Source organism: Leopardus geoffroyi, chromosome D3 (assembly GCF_018350155.1).
Source record: "Leopardus geoffroyi isolate Oge1 chromosome D3, O.geoffroyi_Oge1_pat1.0, whole genome shotgun sequence".
NCBI lineage: Eukaryota > Metazoa > Chordata > Mammalia > Carnivora > Felidae > Leopardus > Leopardus geoffroyi.
In genome coordinates, this window is record NC_059339.1 from 1,102,793 (window position 1) to 1,113,400 (window position 10,608).

General features: G+C 62.1%; 1 protein-coding gene across 3 annotated transcripts; it reads right to left on the minus strand.

Annotated features, from left to right (window-relative positions):
* Positions 1–265: 265 nt before the first annotated feature.
* Positions 266–10,202, minus strand: PUS1 (pseudouridine synthase 1). Of its 3 annotated transcripts, none has more exons than XM_045457813.1 (6): positions 10,092–10,202; positions 9,505–9,736; positions 8,401–8,538; positions 4,511–4,613; positions 1,754–2,445; positions 266–530 (listed from the first exon to the last, which is right to left on the minus strand). In XM_045457813.1, the coding sequence occupies exons 2-6, from the start codon at positions 9,724–9,726 to the stop codon at positions 501–503; spliced, it is 1,185 nt and encodes a 394-aa protein (XP_045313769.1). In that variant the 5' UTR covers positions 9,727–9,736; positions 10,092–10,202; the 3' UTR covers positions 266–500. The 3 variants fall into 3 exon arrangements, with proteins under 3 accessions (XP_045313769.1, XP_045313771.1, XP_045313768.1); XM_045457815.1 differs by having other exon boundaries at positions 10,074–10,177; XM_045457812.1 differs by lacking the exon at positions 10,092–10,202 and adding an exon at positions 9,826–9,990.
* Positions 10,203–10,608: the final 406 nt, after the last annotated feature.

Below are 10,608 nucleotides of genomic sequence, written 5' to 3' on the forward strand. Positions count from 1 at the left end.
TTCTGTCCCAGTCCCCCCAGCAGGAGCGTGGGCAGCACTGGGGTGGACGTGACCGGGTGAAGGCCGTGTGCAGAGGCCGGGTGGGCAGCTCCGGGGTCAGGGCCACCTGCCCGGCTTCTCTGGCCCCGCCGCACTGCCCAGCTCCGTCCCAAGGGCTCGGCGCGGGTCCGGGCTCCGCTTGCCAGCGTCATACTCTGTCCCTTTACAGCACGCGGCACTGCCTCCCTCTCCGGATGCAAAACACATAGAAACGTAAAACAAGGGGTGCCTTAGGCAAAGTTTGTACTTATTTAATAAGAAAACTGCTTTTTTAAAAAAATAGTGTCTTTCCGTGCTGAGGTGTGAGCGGTTACTGCACGAGCTGGAAACAGAGTCGCGACAGGTCCTGCCGGCGACGGAACCCAACCTGACGCAGGTCTCGGGACCCTGAGGCTGCGGGGCCGCGGCGCGGCTCCCTGGGTCGGCGAAGATGGCCCTGCACCCGTGGGCCGGCCACCGCCTCAGTCGCTGTCTCCCAGGGGGCTGGGTGCCTGCGGAACAAGAGCAAAAGTGGGGGTGGGGCGGGGCGGTCCGCGGGGACGCACCACACCAGGGCCCCTCCCCCCGCCTGCCCTGTCGGGGAGGAGCGCCAACGTGTCCTCGCCTGCCTGCCTGGGGGGCGGGGGACCCAGGGGAACAAGGGACGGGATGTGGAAGGTCTCTCTCAAGGTGTGCAGCCAGCCAGCAGCCAAAGGTGGTTCCAGCAATGGCGAGCAGAGGGCGGGCCCAGCACCCCCCCATCAGATCTGCGCATGCGCCGCCTCCTACCCCCCCCCGCCAAATTAGAGTGGCAGTTTTCACTTAAAATTCCAGAATGCCACTTTCTCTTGGAAAAACTTGGGACTCTCCCGACGTGGCCCTCCCCGCCCCTCCTCACATGACCCTCCCGCACAACGTGGCCCTCTCCCGGAGATGGCCCACCGCCCCCCCCACCTGAAGTGGCGCTCTCTGGTGGCGGGGAGACGGAACAGGGGCGCTCCTGCCGGCCAGCGTCCACCCATCCCCCTCGCCACGCAGACACCGCTGCCACCTGTGACCCCACCTGCACACCTGCTTTTCCACACCTGGCCCACTCGCCTTGCCTACGCCACCTGCGTGCACCAGTTTACAACCCCAGGCGTGCAGGCAGCAGTGTTTCTGTGGACGCCTAGATGACGGCCCGGAGAACACCGGCTCAGGACCCCTCCCCCCGCAGGGGAGAGACCTACGGCCGCAGACCCACTAGCTCCAGGGCCTGGAACAGACGCCCCCTCCTAAATGCAGCTGGCAGGGACGAGCCACCCCCCGAGCCATGGCCCCGGCAGGATCTTGCAGGTGGGACATTCGGCAGGATCTTGCGGGTGGGACATTCGGGAGCGGGCGTGACAACAGACACGTGCTGAGGACCCAGCAGGGCTCACCCTGACACCTCCCTCTCACCAACGGGAAGGCCAGCCACCAAGCACAGGCTTCGTCCAAGGTCACTAAGCACAGAGCGGGGAGCGGACACCAAGCAACATTTTGGGGTCACCAGCCACCCATTCCAATGCCCCGGCTCTGCTGGTCTGCAGTGGTGTGACCCCGTGACCCCCCCTCTGGGGCTCAGCTTGCTTGTCCGCGTGATGGACACAGGGACACCGGTGCGGAGCAGGCTAGAAGCTCGGCCGAGCTCCCGAAAGGGAAGGCCTGTGGCGGCCCCGGGGCCCCCGCCTCCAGCCCCTGGTCCCCACCCCACCTTGGCGCCCAGGCCGGCTGCCGCGTGGGCGGTGGCGTCGAAGTCATGCACAGGCAGGGTGCCCAGCCACCGGGCCATGGACCGCTCCTGGCGCTCGGTGCTGATGATGGTGGGGTAGATGTGCTGCTCCTTGAACGCCGCGACCCCCGCCTCCTCCTGGGTCCAGTCCAGCGGCTCATGCAGCCCGTCGTTGCCAAAGCGCTGGTTGTACTTGTCGAAGTGCACGCGCTCCAGGACCAGGCCGAGCCCCGGCGCCTTGGGCACGTCCACCTTCGCCTCGCCCCAGCTGCGTTCCAGCAGGCTCTCGGGGGCGTAGCCCTTGATCACGGCCACCACCAGGCCGACCATCTTCCTGATCTGGTGCGTCATGAAGCTCTGGCCCTTCACCTTGATCACCGCGAACTCCATGCCCTCCCGCACGAAAGGCTCCTCGCAGAACATGTCCAGGATGTAGCGCCGAGCGCTGGCCTCCCGGGGCCCCTTCTGCGAGGTGAAGTTGTGGAAGTTGTGCGTGCCCTTGTAGCAGGCGAGGAGCGCGTTCACCCGCCGCAGCGTGTCCGCACTCAGCCGGTAGCTCTCGTCCTGCACGTCGTGGTCCTTGTGGGCGAAGGCGAACGTGGGCAGCATGTACAGGTAGGTCCTGGCGTCACACTTGTTCTTGGAGTTGAAGCCGCCCGTGACCCTCTTCAGTCCTTGAGGGGAGAAGGGGCAAATGAGGACCACACTTCCCGCCGACAAGCGTCTGGACCGCACACGGCCCGACTTCCGCGCACAAGCCTGCACCCGCCCAGCGTGCAACCTCACAGCCACGCACGCACACACACACTCATCAAAAGCACAGGCATGTGTTAAAACCCAGGGCTCCTCAAGATGCAGGGAGCTCATCTCCACAGGACGCACAACACTGCGGATGGGAAGCGTGGCGCGACCCGAAACCACCCCTTACGAGCGGTTGGTTCTGTGCGAAGACACCGAGGCAGCAGCATGTTTAACAGCAAAAACAAACAAACCAACAAACAAACAGAGAAAACTTAGAAAGCCCAGCCACAGAAAAACAGATCCAGGATGCTCTGGAACGATCGTGGGATGAAGCAGCAGGTCTGTGGGAGACACCCGTCCCGTGGGGGAGCCAGCGCGTTCTTGGTCGCGTCTGCGTGGCTGTTGTATCTGCTCTGGGAGGAGGTTTTCTTTTCACGTTTATTTATTATTTTTGAGAGACAGAGACAGAGCGTGAGCGGGGGAGGGGCAGAGAGAGAGGGAGGCACAGAATCCGAAGCAGGCTCCAGGCTCCGAGCTGCCCGCAGAGCCTGATGCTCTGGGGCTTGAACCCATGAACCGTGAGATCATGACCCGAGTGGAAGTCGGACACTCAACCAACCGAGCCACCCAGGTGCCCCGCTCCGGGGGGAATTTGAGTTACAAATTCACGGTCGTCCACACCGAGCATCGCCAAGCTGCACCGTGCACAGGGCCGCCCCGTGTGTGATGCCACGCAGGGAGCGCTGACCACTGAGCTGACCGGACGGGACGCGGTGTTTGTTTTAGCGAAACGGGCCCGTCTGTGGAAGGTGCCGCAGAGCCTCCCACGGAAGCGTGCTGTTCGAGGCCTCGGGAGGCCTGGCGAGGATGGGCTCCACGAGGTGCCACCCGCAGGAGCGTCTCCTGGGGGGCGGAGCGCCCGCCCCCCATGACAAACAAGGGCCCCGCTTCGCTAGCACACGCGGGCTCGGCAATCGACGGGTGCTGGCCGCCTCACGCCCAGAGTCTGGTTTGTGCCACAGCTCGCAGCGGCTTTGCCCAAGAGACTCGCGCTCGCCCACGCCCACGCCCCAGGCGTGCTGCCTGATTCCACAGACAGAACCCCACAGCGACAGGAAGCAGAGCGGCAGTGGGGGGCGGGTCTCACCCAAGAAGGTTCCGCAGACGTGAGGTACGTACGTCAAAACCTCCCAACTGTATACTTAAACCTGCCTGTATACTTAAACCTTTGGCGATTGTACCTCGACCGGCCGGTCATTTAGCCGGCTGCACGCAGGGCAGGGCGGCCGGCACGTCCGGGCGGAGCCATACACGCCCATCGGCGCCAAGCCCAGGGAAGGGACAGGGCCACGCCGCTGTGGTTTTCGGGCCCCACGACAAGTGGGCTGAGGGGAAGCGGCAAGGCAGGCTCGAACACAGACGACACCACGGCCGCTCGGCCTGGGCGCCGGCAGGGGAGGTAGGGCGGGTACAGTCAGGGAGCGCGTGCGGCCGAGACCGAGGTCCCGGGGCCACGCGGCCCCGGCCCTCCACAGAGTCTGACAACCGCCGCTCTCAGCCCCAAAGCAACCACTGAAGAACCACAGCAAGTTACAGCTAACGGGGCAGCCGAGATGATCGTTAATTAAATGGAATTACGAAAAATGTCAGTCCAGAAGAAGAAACAGAAAAAAAGGGGAACCCAGAACAGACAGGACAAAGAGAAACAGACGGCGAGTTCTACACCAACCATCCCAGCACCAGGGCGAACGGGAACTGCGCGTGCAGGCCACCAAAGAGCAGAGAATCAGACTAAAAATCCCCACCGGGCTTGTCATAAAAGGGAATGATCGCCCGTTGTAACTTTCCCGAACCGGGACTTGCACGTCTAGCGTTTGGTTAAAGCGAGGCACGTGCAGCGGCACGTGAAGGGTCGTTCCAGGTCTGTCTGCGCAGCTGGCCTGCAGGAGGACAGGGAAGCCTGGTGAAACGTCAGGGCCCCGCACGCGCAGCGCTTACCCAGTATCCGAATGTGAGGTGGAAGGTGGCCGTTGATCTTCTCTAAAATGTCGTCGATCAGCCACACCTTCAGGGACACGACCTGGCCCGCCGCGGACACTCCCTGCAAAGGAAGCAGAGGGGTCAGGCACCGGCCGGGAGCTGCGGTTTTGGAAAGGACGCTGCACCCACCGAGGGGCAGGCAGCACAGCTGCCCAAACGGTGCGAACGAGTTCCAATCCCCACAAAACCCGCACCGCGGCAGGCAAGTAGGAAACACAGTCCCCCTCGGATGGGACCCTAAACTAGGGGAAGAAGAAGATACGATTCAGTCGGGAGACCGCGAGGCAAAGCTAGGAAGACCCGCCATCCTGCTCCAGGCACCTGCGGGCACCCTCGCTCGGGCACGTGGCGGGGGCGGGGGGCTCACGCTCCGGCACACGCACACGCCATCCGCCCCCTCGCCTCACCACAGGGCACTTCCCGCGTCCCCTCCCCACGGGGAGGGTGGCGTGGCACACCAGGGCGCCGTGAGACCCCGTTCATTCACGCGGCTCGCAGGACGGCGCACTGCCAGCACGGTTCTGGTTGAGCCCGAGCCACCGCTGCTCCTCCCTCGCTGGGCCGAATCGGGGCGCGCCCTCCATCGCAGGGGTACGCGCACGGCAACCGGCAGAGCTAGACTCGCACCGTGCACAGTTCAGGCACCCGAGGGTCTTGGAGCGTGTCCTCCACCACCAAGGGGGGACCACTGCGCCACCGAAGCCACGACGGCAGTTACCCTGTGGGGACCGGGGCAGGGGGTACCGACTGGACGGGGAAGGGGTGCCAGCTGCACAGATGACTGGATCCAGATGTGCACCCCCCCCGCCCCCCGATTCTGCACTTTCACTGAAAAGCTGTACTGAGAGTCAACGCGGCAGAACTTGCAGGGACAGGGAAGTGGACAGGAGTGCTCCTGGGGGGCGGGCGGGCTCTGGGGTGCTCACCCGAGTGCAGACACCCGGGCGTCCACTCCAGCATCACCCGCTTCGCCGCACGCTGCTGCGTGCACCCGTGGGCCCATCACGTTTTCCAAAAAGGCTTAACACACGCGAAGAAACCAGCTCTAGCAAGTGTAACGTTCCCGTCCAGAACCTTTATCCGAATTGAGCCACCGTAACAACCGGACAAATCCGGATTGAGGACATTCATCAAAACGCCATCACATCAGGAAGGTGCAGGAGGCATTTTAGGTGAAAGGGAGCTCAAAGGCCAGGCCGGGCACGAACCCGGGTTTAGGTGCTGGATCAAGAACAAAACCAATGCAGGCGGGTATTGGTATCCTGTAAGTGTTGGGTTCTCAGGAGCGACAGGGACACTGAGGCGGTGCCCGGGGCGCTGGATTTCAGGGTGAACAATGTCTGCAACTCACTCTCCAAAGGTTCTGTTTAAAGCGGGAAGCTGGGGGCGCCTGGGTGGCTCAGTTGGTTAAGCGTCCGACTTCAGCTCAGGTCATGATCTCAAGGTTCAGGAGTTCGAGCCCCGTGTCGGGCTCTGTGCTGACGGCTCAGAACCCGGAGCCTGCTTCTGATTCTGTCTCCCTCTCTCTCACTGCCCCTCCCCCGCTCATGCGCTCTCTCGCTTTCTCTCTCCAAAAAAAAAACATTAAAAAACATTTAAATAAATCAAGCAAGCAAACGGGGGGGGGGGGGGGAAGGAGGGGCACCCGGTTGGCTCAGCTGGAAGCACATGGGACTCATGATCTTGGGTTCGGGAGTTCGAGCCCCAGATTAGAGGTAGAGATTGCTTCAAAATAAAATCTTACAATAAAATAAAGTCTTCAGGAAAAAAAAAAGGACGAGGGGTGCCTGTGTGGCTCAGTTGATTAAGCGTCTGACTTTGGCTCAGGTCACGACCTCACGGTTTGTGAGTTCGGGCCCCACACTGGACTCTCGCCATTAGCGGGGAGCCTGCTTGGGATCCTGTGTCTCCTCTTTCTGCCCCTCCCCATGTGCTCTCTTGCAGGGACAGGGAAGTGGACAGGAGTCCAGAGTAAACAAACAAAAAAAAGGGAATGAAAACAGATCGCACTGCTACATTTCTGTATCAGTCACATGCTGACATGAGAACCTTCTGGACGCACTGCTGGGGCAGGAGAGACTGCCAAGGGGTGTGGGCTCCTTTCCAGGGACATGAGTATCCTGACAGCAGCTGCAGGGGTGTCTGTACCACTCTGCAAACGCACGAGTCCACTGAATCGCACACTTTGAGTAGCCAAACTGTGAGCAGTGAATTGTGTCTCAACGAAGGTACTTATTTAAATATCTGAAATCAGGGGCGCCTGGATGGCTCGGTTGGTTAAACGTCCGACTCTTGATTTCAGGTCAGTTCAGGATCTCAGGGTTTCTGGGATGGAGCCCCGCATCGGGCTCTGTGCTGACAGTGCGGACCCTGCTTGGGATTCTCTCTCTCTCTGCCCCTCCTCTGCTTGCGTGCTCTCAAGACAAATAAGTATTTTTAAAACTATAAAAAAAATAAAAATCTGAAATAGAAACCAACAAAATGTCGTCATTTATTCATCCCAGGGGCTGGAGGCACGAGTGTTGGGATGTTAGTATCAGAAGTTTGGTTTCTTCAGGCTCTCCAAATTGTAAGAGGAAACACACCCGGACAAGGCAGTCTCTAGCAACAGTGGAAATTGAGCACCACACTCTGAGATGCTCTTCGTCAGCTCAAGCAAACATCTGCTGTTTTCTGCCTTGAAAACAACCAGAGAACCCTAAGTGCAAAAGTTGAAAAGAAGAGGAAAACCATAAGGGAGTCCAGGACCCTGAAATGTTTCCACATCACCTACGAGAAACGAACCCGCGGCCCCATTTCCGTTTTCCCGTCTGTACAACGGCACCTGTTCCAGGGTCCCGCCGGCCTGACGCACAAGCCCGGGGGGATCTGGGTCCCTCGGGACCCTGGGGGGCGTTATTCAGCAGCTCAGGACCCCGAGCTACCCGTGTCTGTGTCAGACCCGCGGTGACCTCAGGCAGCCACAGAGGCATCTCAGGGCCAGGGTCTCGGAGCAGGGGCAAAAGGCTTGGTGCACACTATGCGTCTCACGTCTACCAGCAAAGAGCTTGGGGTCTGTGCCCTCTGCCCTACCCACCCGCCCTGCAACCCTCCAGTCTCCTTAGGGAGCTCCTGCCCAGGCCAGTCCCACGACAGGACAAGACCACTCAGCACAGCTGCCATGCCAGCCGTGACTGAGCCCACGACAGACACGTGAGCCAATGAGACAACAGAGCGGGACTCAATCTCAGGACTGAGTGGACAGCACCGGGCCACGGCCACCGAGGCTCCCCAGTCCACCAGATGTGGCCAGGGTGGTGGTGATGAGCCATGAGCACGGAGCACCCAGCACACTGCCAAAACGCACACACATGCGCACACACGCACACACGCAATGGGAACTGTGTTAACTGTACTTATGTTGACCACGTGTTGAAAGAAGGCTATCTTGCAAATACGGACTCAAATAAAACCGACCATTAAAACCAGTTTCACCTGTTTCCTCTCCCCTTTCAGAAAATCTGATGTTACAATCCCACAGGTATTGGCAAGCCTGAGACGCCTGTATCTAAGGCAGGCGTTGTGGCCACCATGCCACCCGCAGGGACAAGGGAGGAGGATTCACAAACAGAAAGGACGCAAACCAAGTGTGGGCAGCAGGGAGCACTGAGGTCCAGCCACACCTGGACTGGAAACACTCCAGAACTTCTCAGTTCCTTCCATTTTGGCGCGTCTGGTTTGTGCACCGGTCATTCACAGCCGTGAGTCTTGACAAGGGAGCCGCGAAGCTGTGAAGTCGAGGACAAGCGCGGTCCAGGAGCTTCAGGCGCTGCTCGAACCTGTGGGGGAGGCGCAGAGACGGTGCCTACCTTGTCGGTGCGGGCACACCGCTGGAAGGACATCTTCCTCATATCTTCACCGTGATTTTCAGGAATACAGCCCGACCGGACCAGGGCAGACACCAAATCATCTTCGATGGTCTTGAATTGTGAGGACCCAACGTTCCTCTGAAGAAAAGAATAGAAAAGCAGTTTTTTTCACTCAGTCACTGCCCACAGGTGGGAGCCCTGGGCCCGCGATGCTCCACACAGGGAGCCTGTGTGCTGTGTCCACACCTGTGGCCCTGGAGGGACACCGCAGTTACTCCCCACCCATGGCAGGTAGGACAGTTACCGGAGGGTACCCACAGTCTCTAGAAACGCCCCACCCCGGGCAGCCAGGTGAAAACAGCCAACAGCAGGGATCACCCGAGACGCTGCTTCCTCCCACCTGGTCAGATCCGAAACCAGCACCTCTCCTGCTGGAGACCCATCTGTTTGCAGCGGCTGGGTGCAGAGGGACACCCTGTCTTAGCCCCACAGGGAGGCAGGCCTCTGGACACACAGGGAGAAGCGCACCCCAGGACACTGCCAGCCAGGGCTGGACTTGGAATCCTTAGCTTTTCCTCAACCCTTCAGTTCACACGACCAGCCTGCACAACAACCTCCTGGTATTAATGCGTGCTGAGAAAGGACACCCATGACTTCGAGAAGCTCCGTAATACTGCCCCTCAGATCTTGCCCTAACCAGACTCCAGGGCCCGCAGGACTCTGTGACGTCAAGGAGGTGGCCCTCCTATTCTCACAGAAAAGAGAATTCTGCTTGCCCACAGGCTCTGACCCTCAATGTATCTGACAAACAAGACAACTGAGTCTTCCAGCCGCCCCCCCCCCCCCCCCCCCCCCCCCCCCCCCCCCGCCTATGGATGAGAAAAGGGCACGAAGAGTTTGAATCAATCGCTTGCCGGTGGCCACACGATGGTCAGCGGCAGAGGGGGCCCCTTGGACGCCCGGGAGGTCCGTGAAAGCCCCCCAGCGTGGCATCTCCCAGGGACGGGGCAGGGCTCAGAGCCGCCTGGATTCCAACCGAAATCCTGCCCAAGGGGACTCACCCGACCTGCCTGCCTGTCCCCGGCACACGGCGGCCCCGCACACCTGCATGCCGTGGTAGCCCTTCCCGGAATAGCCCATGAGCAGCACGATCTTCCGCTTGGGCAGCTTCCTGTGCTGCTCCGCGTCCGAGGCGCTCCGGAGCTTCTTCGCCTGCTGCTCCGTTTCCTCCCAGATCCTGGCCCCGCCCCGCCAGCCACCCCGGGCCTTCGGGTCGCGCTCCGGCCGGGCGCCCACGGGTGCGGGGGCCTCCACGTTCCCGGCCATGGGGGGCAAGCTGCAGAGACACGGACGGCGTGAGCGACGCGGCCGCGCGCGGCGGAGCGCAGGCTGGAGACCGGGCCCGGGCGAGCGCGCCGTCATTACCGGAGCAGACGCGGTCCCAGGCTCGGGCTGCACGGTCCGCAGGCTCTCCTCACGGCCCCGGCCGCCGCCCGCACGACTCGGATCGCCATGCGCGACCGGGGGGCGGCGGGGGGCGCGCGCCCGGCCCCGGCCCTCCCCCGGGTCCTCCCCGGCCCTTCCCGCCCGACCCTCCCGCCCCGCCCGGCCGGCTCTCCCTCCGGAGTGCGGGAGGCCGCGGCCACTCTCGCTGGAACCAGAAGGACGCGCACCCGCTCGGCCCCACTCACGGCGCGGCGGAATGAGCCCGAGCCGGACCACGTGGGCGAAGGCGGAAGTGCAACGCGCTGCGGACGGCGACCGGGCGCGGACAAAAGTCCCCGGGCGGAGCTTAGGCCCGGGGGCGGGGCGATGCAGGGCCCGAGGGCGGGGCGAAGCGCGGCGCGCGGCTCGTCGGAGCCTGCAGGTGCCGACAGGTGCTCAGAAGGGCGGGCGCGGACGCTCGGATCCCGGTTGCACCCCTGCCCTAGGGAGCCAGCGCCGCGGGCCCTGCGTTCCCGAGGGGGACCCCAGGGGACCCCAGAGGGCCCCCGCTGAGCCCCTGGCCTAGAAGCTCGCAATAGCAGTCCTGGTGCGCAGACCAGTGCCTCCTCAGACTTTGCAAGTCTCCCGGATCCGTGGTAGCAGGCGTTTGCTCTGCGCCAGGGCTGGTTCTGACACAGTTGGGAGCACTTGGGGCATACGAGGGGGGGGGGGGGGGCGGGGAGGGAGCGCAGTCCTCGGGGAAACCTTGAGTAGGGCCCTGTG